At 41.5% G+C, this 16,455-nt stretch overlaps 1 protein-coding gene across 10 annotated transcripts in view; it reads left to right on the top strand.

Annotated features, from left to right (window-relative positions):
* LOC124009225 (sodium- and chloride-dependent glycine transporter 1-like) overlaps positions 1-16,455 on the top strand; it is a 99,928-nt gene that overhangs the window by 61,356 nt on the left and 22,117 nt on the right. For 9 of the 10 annotated variants that reach the window (XR_006834250.1, XR_006834251.1, XR_006834253.1 and 6 more), the window contains 2 exons: positions 14,369-14,525; positions 16,205-16,336. Coding sequence is in view for 6 of the 10 variants with exons in the window: in XM_046320807.1 (XP_046176763.1) it covers positions 14,369-14,525; positions 16,205-16,336 (289 nt within the window). In the remaining 4 variants the exon portion in view is untranslated. Of the gene's footprint in view, positions 1-4,350; positions 4,413-14,368; positions 14,526-16,204; positions 16,337-16,455 lie in introns of those variants that run through there. The other variant, XM_046320809.1, reaches the window with a different exon arrangement.

Below are 16,455 nucleotides of genomic sequence, written 5' to 3'. Positions count from 1 at the left end.
AATCTGTCTGTAAACAAAAATTACTTGTGTCATGCACAAAGTAGATGTCCGAACTAGAGGTCGGCCGATTATGATTTGTCAACGCCGATACCGATTATTGGAGGACCAAAAAAGCCGCTACCGATTAATCGGTCGATTTTCTTTTTTATTATTATTTTTTATTTTGAATGTATTTGTAATAATGACAATTACAACAATACCGAATGAACACTTATTTTAACTTAATATAATACATCAATAAAATTAATTTAGCCTCAAGTAAATACTGAAACATGTTCAATTTGGTTTAAATAATGCAAAAACAAAGTGTTGGAGAAGAAAGTAAAAGTGCAATATGTACTATGTAAGAAAGCTAACGTTAACGTTCCTTGCTCAGAACATGAGAACATATGAAAGCTGGTGGTTCTTTTTAACATGAGTCTTCAATATTCTCAAGTAAGACGTTTTAGGTTGTAGTTATTATAGGAATTATAGGACTATTTCCCTCTATACCATTTGTATTTAATTAACCGTTGACTATTGGACGTTCTTATAGTCACTTTAGTATTGCCAGTGTAACAGTATAGCTTCCGTCCCTCTCCACGCTCCTCCCTGGGCTCGAACCAGCAACACAACGACAACAGCCACCACGTTGAAGCAGCGTTACCCATGCAGAGCAAGGGAAACAACCACCCCAAGGCTCAGAGTGAGTAGCGCGCGCTAACTAGCCAGCCATTTCACTTCGGTTACACCAGCCTCATCTCGGGAGTTGATAGGCTTGAAGTCATAAACAGCGCAATGCTTGACGCACAACGAAGAGCTGCTGGCAAAACGCATGAGAGTGCTGTTTGAATGAATGTTTACGCACCTGCTTCTGCCTACCACAGCTCAGACAGATACTTAGAGACTTGTATGCTTGTATGCTCAGTCAGATTATATGCAACGCAGGACACGCTAGATAATATCTAGTAATATCACCAACCATGTGTAGTTAACTAGTGATTATGATTGATTGTTTTTTATAAGATAAGTGTAATGCTAGCTAGCAACTTACCTTGGCTTACTGCATTTGCGTAACAGGCAGTCTCCTTGTGGAGTGCAACGAGAGAGAGGAAGGTCGTTATTGCGTTGGACTAGTTAACTGTAAGGTTGCAAGATTGGATCCCCCGAGCTGACAAGGTGAAAATCTGTCGTTCTGCCCCTGAACAAGGAAGTTAACGCACCGTTTCTAGACCGTCATTGAAAATAAGAATGTGTTCTTAACTGACTTGCCTAGTTAAATAAAGATGAAATAAAGGTGTAAAAAAAAAACTCTGGTTAGATGAGATGAGACTAAAATTCTATTTTTGGCCATCAAGGAAAACACTATTTCTGGTGCAAACCCAACACCTCCCATCACCCCAAAAACACCATCCCCACGGTGAAGCATGGTGGTGGAAGCATCATGCTGTGGGGATGTTTTTCATCGACAGGGACTGGGAAACTGGTCAGAATTGAAGGAAGGATGGATGCCGCTAAATAGAGGGAAATTATTGCGGGAAGCCTGTTTCAGTCTTCCAGAGATTTGAGACTGGGACGGAGGTTCACCTTCCAGCAGGACAATGACCCTAAGCATACTGCTAAAGCAACACTCGTGGTTTAAGGGGAAACATTTAAATGTATTGGAATGGTCTAGTCAAAGCCCAGACCTCAATCCAAAGTACAAAGTATTCACTTTGTATTCACTTTGGGGGGTTGAATAGTTTTACACGCTCAAGTTTTCCGTTTTTTTTGTCTTGTTTGTTTCAAAATAAAAAATATATTGCATCTTCAAAGTGGTAGGCAAATGACACAAAAAAACAAAATCCTTTTTAATTCCAGATTGTAAGAAAACAAAATAGGAAAAATGCCAAGGGGGATGAATACTTTCGCCAGGCACTGTATATGCTGTAATCTAGTCATGGCTCAACATGTATAACTAATTGTGTTATTTTTCTGGATTATGTGTATGTTTTTTATTACTGCAATGTTGTAGTTAGAAACACAATAATTTTGCTGCACCTGCGATAAAACCTGCAAATCTGTATACACGACCAATAAACTTTGATGTGATTTTACTTCTTCTGTATATGTGGCTGGCGGGGAGTCTGCCCTTAAAGGGATTAATGACACTTTACTCTGAGTTTACCACTAAGGACCGTTGTCTTTACTTCAGATTAGACCGTCCAGAACATATTCAAATGTTTGGTGCAGACATTAAAGAGCAAGGTTAAATATGTTCAACAACAGTGTGTGTGAATGTTTATTTCCTCAGGCTTTGGACCTTTTTGAAGCATTGCGTATATCCCAAATGGCACCCTATTCCCTATTTAGTGCACTTCATTGGTTCAGGGTCCATAGGCAATAGGGTACCATTTGGGACACATACTTCGGCAGGTAAGGTTCTGTGTAAATGGCCTAGGGACTTAGTAGCATATACAGGACAGTTTCATTACTCCTCTACCACAGCTCAGTGCAGTGTTGTTCATGACCTGACAGACCATGCCCTGGAGACAGGGAGCACGGCTTGGAAGAAGCAAATTAGTCCTCAGATTTGGGACTGTCATGAACGGAAGGCAAAAGCATAGAATGAGATGTCTCCCTCTCCTCAAAACTTGCTTTTTGAGTTAAATGCTCATATCTCTCAACTAAACATCTTTACAAAAGATTGTGCTACGCATCTAGGATGCAGTTGTCTGAAGATAGTTTAGAAAAGTAATTGGTGCAGATCTTTATAGACCCATGTAGTAATAATACCCACCGTAAAATCCCAGGCATGTCACTTAAAAGTTCTCAATAAGTCAACATAATTAGCCTAGTTAATTTTTTTAGTTGCACATTATTGTATATTGGGTACTGGCTGGACAAAACCACAAATAATATCTGTGGTTTGCTTTAAAATTATGAACTGACCTCCCCTGCTCCCAGCTCTGTGTGCTTAACCAGACCTCAGCCATGTGCGTGATGATGGGAGGCTGTCAGGACCGTATGCTAACAGACTTTGAAGATGTTTATGTCCTAATCATACCGTCTGACAGTATTGCATGGCTTTGTCTTCTCTTGTTTGAGGAGAGACAAAACTGGGTCAATTTATGTAATCCTGAAATTCTTGAGTACTATTACAATGATGAATACTCTTTTAAAGGTCTTAAATTGTATCATCCTTGAATTGAATTGGTAAAGTTAGCCTTTTAAGTCTTGTCAGGGATTAAAGTAAATGTAGTCTGCATTGTCTGATGTCTACTGTACATTGTCTGTATTCTGGAACAGCATGGGATGTCTGTTTTAAAGTGTACTGTAGCTCAAAACTATACAGTCCAATGAAGACCAAAGAATAATGCTCATTCATGGTTGAGCAGTAAGGCCAGTTACCTGTAGCTAACTTCTCTGCCAACTGGGATGGGGTTCAGAGGTATTGCTAGGTGAATTGTCAGAGTTCATGATATATTTGATGTTTTTGTCAGGAAGAGAGAGCGATGGATTTGGGGATGAGAGAGGATAAGGTTGAGGGGATGAGGTGTGTGTGTGTGTGTTTTTCTATTTGTGTATGCTTAAGTGATTCTGCGAGTGTGTGCGTTTGGTTTTGTGTGTGTGTGTGATTGGGGGATCGAGGGTCAGGTGAACAGCTTGCGTTGGCCAATGGCTCCGCGGGCTAGTCTCCCGCATCACTTAACAGCCATGCACAGTGCACACTAATTGAATGATCTAGTTAAGCGAACCGCGTGGCTGAAGCTAGACCTGGTTGTCTGCACAAATCAGCGCAGGCAGTTGTTTCTGTATGAGCGTCAGTAGCTTTCAGCCTTGCAATCCTTTTGTTTTATCTGCATAAATCCACCCAGTTATTGGATTTGAACATGATCCTATTAATATGAACTTATGATGTGATTATTATGAGCATGAAGGTGGTAATGGAACCAGGGTCTCAATAGCCTACAGAGACTGGCAGTAGGAGACTAGTGGTAACTTAACTACTAACACTGTCAACTAGCAAGGCAATTCCTCTTTTGCAGTTGATCTTGCATTTTTCTGTCAAATCCTGTGTTTTTCCCAACGCATTTAGCCTAAACATACAAATAATTACATTTATATTGGTTTTTCTATGCCATTACGGGTTTCACCCTATATTAAAAGGGCAGCATACATGCCAAGCCATTTAAAAATATTTAGGAAAACCAATCAAGGAGGTACATTTTAGTTCAACTTGAAATATTGTTCTGCTTCTAAGTACGAATAATTATTGTTGTGTAAGGATGTGTTACTCACTGGCTGTTTTGCGCAGCTCTTGGTTTCTGACTTGGAAACCACTCCTACTGCTCCCCCAGACACTCCCTACAGTAAGTATCAGTCAGATCCTCAAGTTGCATCAGCGCTGAGAAAGGGGTATGTGACCAACATTTACAATGGAAATCTCAAAGGTAAGGCGATTTCAGTGTTTTGATGATGTATTTGGCGGCCTTAAAAATTCAGACTAAAGGTAGAATTTGTATTTGTCGACCCTTTCAATATTTTCAATATTTTTGGCCTACAATTGTTGCAGCTTTTTTTATCTGATTAAGAAGTGGGAAACAGTTTTTGTGATTGGATATTGGGTTGAATTGTATATTTGTTTGTTATATGCTAGTTATTTAGATTTGGGATTGCAGACTATTTAGCCTACCTAATATCTCACATATTGCTTGTTTTTGTTTTCAAATTCAATTTGTTGCTTTTGGGGGGGGGAATGAATGATCAAATCATTTGATTTAATGTTTTTATATAAAAAATGGATACACAATTTCAAATTCAATATGAGAAGATATGACTTTCAATAAGTTTTAAAGCTCTATCTCAAATATTCTAAACATAGGCCAGTGGAAACTAGAAATGTATGTTTTGCTGGCCATCATGCATACTATAGGATCATGTCTTCCAGCTAGCTAGCCAGGGGAACTTGATATGATTGTGGCTGTACGCACTGTTTGAGTGATGTAACCCAGAGATGTAACCTTCTGGGTGGCCATCGTAGCCATCCGTCTGCTGTGATTGTGCCTAACTTTCCCGTCTTTCCTGACAACTCACCATTACACTTTATTAATCAACCATGGAAAGTAGGTATTCACACGATGCCCAATGGGATTTGGAGGAATGTGGGCCTCCGCTAGCCGGGTGAGAAGCCACAGTCTCGCTGTCTTTAGTGGAATTACTTTCACCTCACAGACATTTTATAATGCAGCCTTTGAGGACATTGTGGACCCGGGTCTATTTAATTACAGTTGAGTAGAACTGAACCCACCCTTGTTTAATCCCAAGGTGACGTTAGTTGCAGTGGCTTGTGAAAGTATTCAACCCCTTGGCATTTTTCCTATTGTGTTGCCTTACAACCTGGAATTAAAATAGATTTTTGGGGGGTTTGTATAATTTGATTTACACAACATGCCTAGTACTTTGAAAATGCAAAAAAAATGTGTTATTGTGAAACAAACAATAAATAAGACAAAAAAAATGGAAAACTTGAGCGTGCATAACTATTCACCTCCCCAAAGTGAATACTTTGTAGAGCCACCAAGTAGAGCCACCAAGGCTCTTGGGGTATGTCACTATAAGCTTGGCACATCTAGCCACTGGGATTTTTGCCCATTCTTCAAGTAAAAACTGCTCCAGCTCCTTCAAGTTGGATGACTTCTGCTGGTGTTCAGTAATCTCTAAGTCATACCACAGATCCTCAATTGGATTGAGGTCTGGGCTTTGACAAGGCCATTCCAAGACATTTAAATGTTTGGAAGGTGAACCTCCACCCCAGTCTCAAATCTCTTGAAGACTGAAACAGGTTTCCCTCAAGAATTTCCCTGTATTTAACGCTATCCATCATTCCTTCAATTCTAACCGGATTCCCAGTCTCTGCCGATGAAAAACATCCCCACAGCATGATGGTGTTCTTGGGGTGATGGTGTTCTTGGGGTGATGAGAGGTGTTGGGTTTGCACCAGAAATAGCATTTTCCTTGATGGCCAAAAATATCAATTTTAGTCTCATCTAACCAGAGTACCTTCTTCCATATAATTGGGGAGTTTCCTTTTGGCAAAAACCAAACGTGTTTGCTTATTTTCTTCTTTAAGCAATGGCTTTTTCTGCCCACACTTCTGTAAAGCCCAGCTCTGTGGAGTGTATGGCTTAAAGTGGTCCTATTGACATATACTCCAATCTCCGCTGTGGGGCTTTGCAGCTCCTTCGGGGTTATCTTTGGTCTCTTTGTTGCCTCTCTAATTAATGCCCTCCTTGCCTGGTCTGTGAGTGTTGGTGGGCGGCCCTCCCTTGGCAGGTTTGTTGTGGTGCCATATTCTTTACATTTTTTGATGATTAATTTAAAGGTGCCCCATGGGATGTTCAAAGTTACTGATATTTCTTTATAACCCAACCCCGATCTGTACTTATCCACAACTTTGTCCCTGACCTGTTTTGAGAGCTCCTTGGTCTTCATGGTGCTGCTTGCTTGGTGGTGCCCCTTGCTTAGTGGTGTTGTAGAATCTGGGGCCTTTGAGAACAGGTGTATATATACTGAGATCATGTGACAGATCATGTGACACTTAGATTGCACACATGTGGACTTTATTTAACTAATTATGTGACTTCTGAAGGTAATTGATTGCACCAGATCTTATTTAGGGGCTTCATAGCAAAGGGGGTGAATACATATGCACGCACCAATTTTCCGTTTAAAATTATTGTTAAATTGTTGTTCGTTAACAAGGGTATCTACGTGTGCCACTAAATGATTGTTACTGAAATTATTTAGCTTACAATGATCAAATCACTCTTGGTTTTGTTTGATTTGAATTTCAATAACAACCTGGTCTTCTGTCAGCTTCAGTTATTTTCAAATGATATTCAAACTCCGATAGAATAGTTGGTGGAAGAGGTGTTAGGCTACTTCGATTCCAATGTTAGATTTGTTGGGAGGGTGTTCTTACAGTGGAAGAGTTTTCGCTTCTGGGCAATAATGCAAAAGAGTTACACTTTGTATTGAAAAACTTTAAAACCAACAGTCACATACATGTTTTGTTTTTACACTAAAATGCTTGTTAAAATTGGTGGACAGGAGTTTGACTGGCTACCCTTCACTGCAGCAAAATGCCACGCCCACTAACATTTCTTCTACACAATGAGTCTGGATTTGCTTCCTCCCCGACGACTTGTCGAATGCAAACAAATTCACACCGTTCTGATTAGCCCCAGAAACCGATGGGTTGGACCAGAGCTGGCCTACTACACAAATAATGAATCACCTCATTTTGATGTCAGCACAAACAACTTCTAGGATGGTAGACTGATGTATAGAGCGATCGATGGAGCGGCGGAATTCAATTCAGGATGAATCGCTAGGCAACATAAGTACCTTGTAACTTTAAACCTGAGGATTATTACTAGTTAAACAACTTTATTTTACCTATTGTTTTACCTGAACAAAGTTGATTTAAATGTACTTTTTGATCACCCTCTGCAAATATATAATTGTTTTGAATTGTTTTGTTGGAATCTGACCCTCCCCCTGTTGAGGATCATGTCAGACCAGTGGCTGAATACTAGGTGACCTACCTCCTACTGAAGGATCAGATGACTGTTCTAACCTTTATGTGTGGTTTGAACAGATGTCTTCAGGCCCTTTTAGAAGTGCTGACAGAGCACATTCCCTCCATCGACGCTTCCTTCTACCACTCCTTTCTTATCTCTTTATTTAAGAATGGGGTCAGTGACAATACCGTTGGTTGGTGAGGATTGTCAGAGAGCTGCTATACATGTGTTCTATGGGCTGCTAAGCCTCAATCTCTTGTCTGATGGTTGTCTTAGCATGTGACGGTGACACAGATCATAGGCAAGGCCTATTCTTAAGCCGTTTGAGTAACCATCTCACCAGCAGTTTACTATAGCCCACATGCAGAGACAAGTGCACTGGCCAGGTTAAATGCAACTGTGATTTTTTTGTACTTCTTTTGTGATATATTGTGCTCCTTCTGACTTGCACGTTCAACACTACTGCATAACACCAGGGCAGCCAAGCAAGTCCTGCGCACATAACTTAAAAACTATATTTACAAGACCAGGCCCAAGAGCTGAATAAGAATCCATAAAACAAGATCTACTGTACATAGGCCTACAGACTGATTTGATAGTAATGAGAGGAAAGGGGATACCTAGTCAGTTGCATAACTGAATGTATTCAACCAAAATGTGTCTTTTGCATTTAACCCAACCCCTCTCAATCAGATTGGTGCCCAGGGAGCAGTTGTTGTTGTTGTTGGGGCTTAACTGCCTTGCTCAAGGGCAGAACGGAAGATTTTTCACTTTGTCGGCTCGGGGATTCAAACCAGTCCTTTTGGTTACTGCCCCAACACTCTTAATCGCTAGGTTGCTTCCCACCCTGTACATTCAGGTATGGTCAGGAGTCTACAATTCCCAGTAATAGTGGTGCAACAGGAGGTAACTAGCTGTGTGAATCAGGTGCTGGAGTACATGTGCAGAAGTGTCTTCAGGTCCCCTGGCCTGTGTGTACTCAGCTACGATAAGTGAATACGCACAATCTCCCTCTATGTACAGTGCAACGGGCAATTGTGCAGTGCTAAAAAGTCACTTATACATAGTAGTGTAAAACTCAGTTTTGTTTTCGTTCTCTCAATCTCCTCTACAGAATTTCTCCTTTGCTGATCTGATCATTGAGTTGTATCCTTATACTGTAGTTTATTGCCTATCACTCAGTCATTTGGGCCAGTCCTTTGCACAGTGCTTTGCACGACAAATAAAGTTCAGACAAAACTTGCCATGTCTCACTCTCAGGCAAGTAAACGGACACATTCTTGGGAATAGTGCTGCTCATCCAGGTTCGGTAGGCTACATAATGGCTTGTGCTGGTTGCATGCCTAGTGAGGATGCACGCAGGAACGGTCAGTAAATGCCAGGGAGCTTTGGGTTGCTAGCAGGCCTCATAGGCTGGAACTTCACAATAACAGCAGGCAATAATGAAAGATGGGCAACAGCACCAGGCAGCGATTAATACCAATATACTGTAGTATTATCAGGAGCTTAGGTTCTCCCTTTTTGTCTTGATCCATGTGTCTGTCCAAAATTCTGTATTTTAGTGTCTACTATACTGTGTGTACTGTAATATTAGACTGCTTCTCTGGGAGTCCTGTCAAGCCCTAGGTTGGGTTTACAATCAAGTGGAGATGGAGCATGTCTATTACCACGACAAGGTCGCAGATGTCATTGGCCATGCTTTGTTAGGTGTGTGTCACTCCATCAAATTAGCTGGTATGGTAGGTCTGTATGTGTTTTAGTCAGATGTGGACCAAGACCCAGGCAGGTTTACTAATTATTATTGTGGTTATCGTGTAAATGATCTTTCAACAGAACTAAAATCTCCACGTTAAATCATGACAAGCCAATAAGCCATGTTTGCACCAAATGACCCACATTCAAATGGACCCATTTGAGATCTGGTTACTACATGATTTCATATTTGTTATTTAATAGTTGTGATGTCTTCACTATTATTCTACAATGTAGAAAATAATGAAAAACCCTGGAATGAGTAGGTGTATCCAAACTTTTGACTGGTCCTGTATATATACAGTATTTGCCCAAGTCTTGGGAATGGGAATCCTCTTTACATAAACTTTGAGCTCACTCATCCTTTCGCACTTCCTTGCATGATTTGAAAAGCTGTCTCTTTCCCCCCTCTATTTCTCTTTCCCCTTCCTTTCTCTTGCGGTGCACCTGTGTGCAGTGCGCTAGAAGAGGGCAGGGTGTTGGGAGTTAGGTTGGGTCCACTGATTTGGAAGGGCCCCTCAGAGAGATGGAGAGAGAAGGGCTATGGCCTGACCATGTGTGCATCTTACGTAAAGGGCAGATGGGCCCAGCTGTGTGTGCGATGTGGATGGGGAGGGAAGAGATGGGGCTGAGTGTGTGGATCTGAATGGGGCAGTCTGTCTGCTCTGTGCTGTTCACTGCAGTGACTTACCAAGCAGGGTGCTCCAGGGAGTACACACCACTGGCCTAAACACTGGACAGCCAGCATCCAGAGCAACAGACCAAATGGCACTATTTGGTGCTCTTCTTTTGACCAAGACCCATATTGTGTAGGGAATAGGGTGACATTTGGGATGCAAGTAGCCAAGCCAGAGAGACAGCTTGGAGAGAGAGTATCGGAACAGATAGTGGAGAGGAGTCGGAATATAGCAAATTCTAGGAATCATTTTAATTCCATAGTTTTCCAATAGTTTTCCAAACTCTAATGCATTGAAAAAAGTCCTATCAATGCTTGATTTAAGCAGTAGTTCCCAACCAGGGGTACTTGGACAATCCACAAGGGGTACTTGAGAGGACTCATGAAACCATAGGCCTACTGGTAAAATGTACATGAGGTGGTACTTCAGGGGTACTCCGGGCAGAGCAAAATTCAGTTAGTGGGACAGTAACCGGAAAAGGTTGGGAACCACTGGATGCAAAGATGAGTAAGTTATTTCAGATGCTAGCATGCAACTGCAAATCCCAATAAAGATCCATCACATTTTGTAGTTCACTTTCCGTGCTTTGTCTAACACTGCTATCATGAATCTAACATGAATCTAGCAAATGGGTCAGAGTGCAGTATTTATTTAGTTTTATAGCATAAGCGTTTGCTAGCAAGTCTCTGACATTGAATTTAGCCGGGACAAGTCCAGGGGGTTGACAAGCAATACGTGCCTTGGATGGAGGCAATGTCTACATGGCACGATTAAATTCCCATGATTTGTGAATCGGATCGGACTGAACAGCTAGCATGACAGGTAAAATGACTTTGAAAAAATAACATTTAAGATAATAGGGAGAAGTATTTAACAAAATAACTACATTATGACATTGGCTAATCATAAAACTATTGAAATATATTAGAATTCTGGCTTCATTGCAGACACAATTCTAACTTACTCAAGATTCAAGCCAAGATGGAAAATGTAAAGTCAAAGTTCAGTCTGTTTTATTTGCTGAGTTTGTTGCTATGAGTAAACTATGAGTTGCCACCAGGCCCGCCACTGCTTAATTGTTACTCCCCAAAAATATATAACAAATGTTTTTTTTTAAACATATTTGCCGAGACAGGCTTTTAAAAGGATAATGCGAAAATGTCTTAATTAAGCCTATTTATACTTGCCAGGTGAACTCATGGATACAATTTTCATGTCTCAGCATGCCGTTTGAAAGAAGTTGCTAACTACCATTAGCACAGTGACTGGAAGTCTTTGGGAACAGCTAGCATGCTAAATGGCTCACGAAACTGCCTTCAATTTCCGTCAAACTGCACGCAGAGCTGTTTCGACCAGCAAAATAAAGTTCTGAACCGGTTCGAACCAAATTTGTTTTTTATTTAGCTCGACATTATATTATTTAACCAATCAGTGCGAATAGAGCAGCTTGCTATGGAGAGGGCAAGCTATTACCTCTACATGCATTGGACAGATGAGTGTAGGGCACAAGACTACTGAAATTTTGCGGGTGGGGAGAGTGTGAGAGATGGTGGAGGAGGAGGAGAAGGAGGTGGAGGCTTGGCTTGAAGAGACACTGGAATACGTTTCTGAGTGACACAGTGAGGGCTTTGCATAGGTGCTTTGTTGCAAATTTTGTGGAACTGATACAAATTGCCTGGAATGTAAAATAACATTATTAACCCATGCTTTTAAAATAGTGGTTATGTTCCGGAACATTGTAGATCACTTTTGTTCCCGGTTCTGATTCTGTTCCTTGAAAACAAATTGTATTTTTTCAGTTTTCAGTTCTGTTCCCTGAACCGGTTTCAACCCCTGATGCAGAGACATAAAAATGGTATCCATGAGTTCATCTGACTCTGGGTAAGTAGAAAAAGGGCTTAATTGCCAAAATATTGCACTATCCCTTTAAGATTAGTGTGACAAGTTACAGCGAATTTGTAGCACAGAGCAGGCAGTGGTGTGAATGAGAGCCACGAGCGCACAGCCACCGCTTGCTCCTCATCATGCCCCAGACCCCCCCTAGCAAATAGCCATCGATCCACCACCCAACCACTACATTTTAAAACAATGCTGAAAAAAAATCCTCGGGGAAAACACTGGCTATGTTTCCACTAACTTGTCCATGGATTTTCTGTCGACATATCGAACGTTTGCATACAAATTGCCACGATGTGTTTCCATTAAACTGTATTGTGTCAATAAAACAGATGTCACACCAAAAAAACAAACTGAAGTGGTTGAAGAGTTTCCATGATCCATTTAGGCAAATTGCATAATAATACATTGGCGACAGCCTGTATATGCCCTCTTACCTGTTTCATGTCTCAGGTAGCCCACGAAAGCCAGCATGGGTAGAATGCAACAATTTACTCATATTTGCCATATGTTCTAATAACTATCCTGTGCCAACGTATCGCCATGGTCCGTGCCATGGTGAAACTTACACTCCTGTAGATCTGAATTAATTGGATGGTGAAACTTGCAGCCAACCAGAAGAGCAAGGCGATGCAATTCAGGCATTCTTGAAAGTCAGGACAAAAATCCTGCAAAGAAACATTATTTTATAGTTGAAAAAATGTATTGAGCAAGCAGCAGGCGTTTATAATTAAATATGGAGTGGCGCTTTATAGTCACGCTATGACATCGTGCTCCGCGTACCTTTTAAAATGATTCAGCCATGATAATTTATTGGAACAAGACTGTTTCCATCATAAAGAAATATCCACTCCTGTCGAACGGATCAAAATGTTGTTGATCTTTAGAACACGTGTCCTGTAGCTGCCGTTTCTATAAGGCCTACTACACATGTCGCGATGTTATTGTTTTTTGCGACCATTGCTTTTGTCGAATTGACCTGGGTCAGTGGAAACGTGCCTACTGATCATGTGTTGAAAGACCTGGCTTCTCACAGGTGGGAGGCCAGCAGGCTACATGTAGCCCAGTCTGTCTGTTGTGTTTTGTGCTGTACTGTGTAGGTTGGCTGAGCTCTCATTCCACCCTGGGACCTCTCAGCTGTACAGCTGGCCTCACCTCGCACTGAGCAGGTGTGCGCCTCCTCCAGACTCTCAGCACCTAAAACAATCGCACTCTACACAACACACACAAACACAGACATCACGCTGAGGAGAGCAGCCTCAACACACTGTTTCTCACGCACCCGCCCAGGTGCACACGTCTCACACTCAATGGCCAGCCAAAGATTACTAAAGGAACATTTTGGCTGTAATAATGTTGTTGATTTGCAAGAGTTCTGTTTGGTGATATTGTATTTATTCTCTCTTTAGTTTACAATTCAAGACCAAATGGTTGGGGATTGTTGTGAAAAGGTTACATTTATTTTTAAATTGAACATTTGGGCGCAATCAGACTCCAAGGATGTCTATGGGGCAATCATGAAAATATGGGATTTTTCTGGGGTTTGTTCTTCATTTTTTTGCTGATGAATAAGTTGCCTGCTTGCATGATGCCGACTCTGCTGGGAGCAACGGCCCAGGGAACTCAGCAAGCAGACGTGTGTGTGTGTGTGGGTGGGTGCGTGTGCACGTACTGAGCCTTCCATGACAATGACTGCACGTTAACCAATGTACACATTCCACAGTGCACTCCACTGTACACCATAAGAGACACCAAAACCCCACAGCAATCCAAACCTTTGTCACATTTATGATTACTACAGTATAACATTTAATTGAAGGAGTTGTATTAAGTGTAATATATAAACTGATTTGTTATACTGCTTCTGTAGTGCCATGTGAAGGGACAAGGCTGTGTGAGTTAGAGGCAGATAGACGTAATGGAATCTCAGTCATCAACTCCTGGGGTTAGTGAGGAGGTCAAGTCAGAACGAGGACCATCTGATACCAACAGATGGAGGGAGCAAACCTCAAATCAGGACTACAAGACCAAATGTTGATTTTGTGCACACAACAAATGGTTATTTCAGTTTAAATCAAGTTCGCTCCAATGTGCCCATCTCGACTTTAGAGTTCTAACATGCCATGCAGAACTAGGCCTAGAACTGGAGAAAATGAAAAAAGTATTCTAGAATGAAATAATTTGTTCATTTTGCCGTCCGCAGTTTTAGCCTGACCATTGGACATCTAATACAGTATAGTGTTTACTGTCTACTCACTAGCACAGTAGCCAATTTCACACTGTTTTGCTGGTTTGTGTTCAAAATTGGTGCACCCTGGAACTTTACATTCAGCTGAATGTAGTTGGTCTAATAGGCCTGTTGTTGAGTTTGTTGTTGTTGATTTGACTTGGGTGTCACAATGAGAGAATGGCTTACCTACTCCAGTCTGGAGGTAGAATAGATACAGTTCCTCTCTAACGTTCTAACATCTCTAATGTTCTTCTCTCTTTGTGTTCTAGAATGGAGCTGTTCCAGGAGAACCTGTGAAGACGGATAAGAACTCCAGGAGAGGGAACTGGGGAAACCAGATAGAGTTTATCCTCACCAGCGTGGGCTATGCTGTGGGCCTGGGAAACGTATGGAGGTTCCCCTACCTCTGCTACAGAAATGGAGGAGGTACGTCTTCACACTCAACACACTGATTATATAGTAGTAATGACAGCAATACATTATAGTTTATCCACAATGCCTTTTGCAGTGCTTTGAAAAGCAATCAAAGTAGAAAGTATGTTCAAGTTTAAGTTTACGTTCCTCACATTGTTTGAGATGGATCCAAGTTATTCTTGGCTTCATTCCTCCTCATTCATTCCTACAGTTGGCTTTAGTCTTCTATACATTTTGCGACCAGGGATCGCCATAGAAGGGCATACATATACAGTAGCCTGTGCATTAGGTCACACAATCACATAGCTGCGTATTATAGCCAAGGGGGCTGGTGTAGCTCAAAGCTCTGCAGTAATAACATCACAGTAGACTTTATCAGCTGGCTGTGGCCTGGGCTGTAGCCCAAAAGGCACCCTAGTAGTGTACTATATAGGGAATAGGGTGCCATTTGGGACACATGCAGTCTGCTCTTCACTCTCCAGTCCTTCCTTTAACCCATGATCTCAGACTACAGCACTGAGGTTGTTATTCCCCAGATACATTGGCCCCCTGTTAAACCAATCAAGCAGACAGAGGATTGCTGCCTCGCTTAGCATCACTCTCTGTCTGTTGCTCCTTAGGACTCAAATCAAATTGAATTTGTCACATGTGCCGAATACAACAAGTGTAGACCTTACCGTGAAATGCTTACTTACAAGCCCTTAACCAACAATGCATTTTAAGAAAATAGAGTTAAGAAAATATTTTCTAAATAAACTAAAGTAAAAAAATAAAAATGACTAGAGTGGATGAGTTGGATGACTAGAGTCTTTGACACATTTTTGGCCCTTCCTCTAAAAACGCCTAGTACATAGGTCCTGGATGGCAGGAAGCTTGGCTCCAATGATGTACTGGGCTGTACGCACTATCCTCTGTAGCGCCTTACGTCAGACGCCGAGCAGTTGCCATACCAGGTGATGATGCAACCGGTCAGGATGCTCTCGATGGTGCAGCTGTATAACTTTTTGAGGATCTGGGGACCCATGCCAAATCTTTTCAGTCTCCTGAGAGGGAAAAGGTGTTGTCGTGCCCTCTTCACAACTTTCTTGGTGTATTTGGACCATGATAATTTGTTGGCGATGTGGACACCATTCACCTCCTTTGGCTTGATGACATTTTCTCACCGCTGGCTGGCCGGCCGTAAAAAACATCAGCGACCTTGCAATATGACCACCGTGAGGGCACTACGTTGCAGAAACAGGATATTGTCATGGGATGCTTTTCTATATGACCTTTTCTCTGTGTCTAGATCTAAACATGACCTTACAATTAGACTGCTTATTCACAGTGCATTATATAGCAGAAATAGGATATTGTCAATGTCATGGGATGACAACTCTTCTATTTCTGAACTCATTTTCTATTCTAGACAGAAACATGACCTTAAAATCCGTCCACTCACTCACCGAGCATTACATAGCAGAAATGGGATATTGTCATGGCATGGAACTTTTCTGTAATATTTATAAATGTTTCATATGAATGACCATTAGATAAGCCATTGGTTGTGAGCAGCAATAATAAACATAGACCTACTTACAAGAAGTAATAGTGTAAAGAGTTAAATAACACAAATCTGAGTTCTAATCAATTTCATCAAAACTGTTGACCTGTAGAGTTGACTGACCCATATGTTGCGTTGTGCACTACAGGAGCCTTCATGTTCCCCTACTTCATCATGCTGGTGTTCTGTGGGATCCCCCTGTTCTTCCTGGAGCTCTCATTTGGACAGTTCGCCAGCCAGGGATGTCTGGGGGTTTGGAGGATCAGCCCCATGTTCAAAGGTGAGCCAGTTAACAACCACTGATGCTGTTGGTCAGTCATGTTTAAAACACTGATGCTGTTGGTCAGTCATGTTTAAAACACTGATGCTGTTGGTCAGTCATGTTTAAAACACTGATGC

This window comes from Oncorhynchus gorbuscha, linkage group LG22 (genome assembly GCF_021184085.1).
Source record: "Oncorhynchus gorbuscha isolate QuinsamMale2020 ecotype Even-year linkage group LG22, OgorEven_v1.0, whole genome shotgun sequence".
In the NCBI taxonomy this organism is placed as follows: domain Eukaryota; kingdom Metazoa; phylum Chordata; class Actinopteri; order Salmoniformes; family Salmonidae; genus Oncorhynchus; species Oncorhynchus gorbuscha.
The sequence above is the reverse complement of the archived record's forward strand: the minus strand, read 5'-3'. Positions and strand labels throughout refer to the sequence as shown.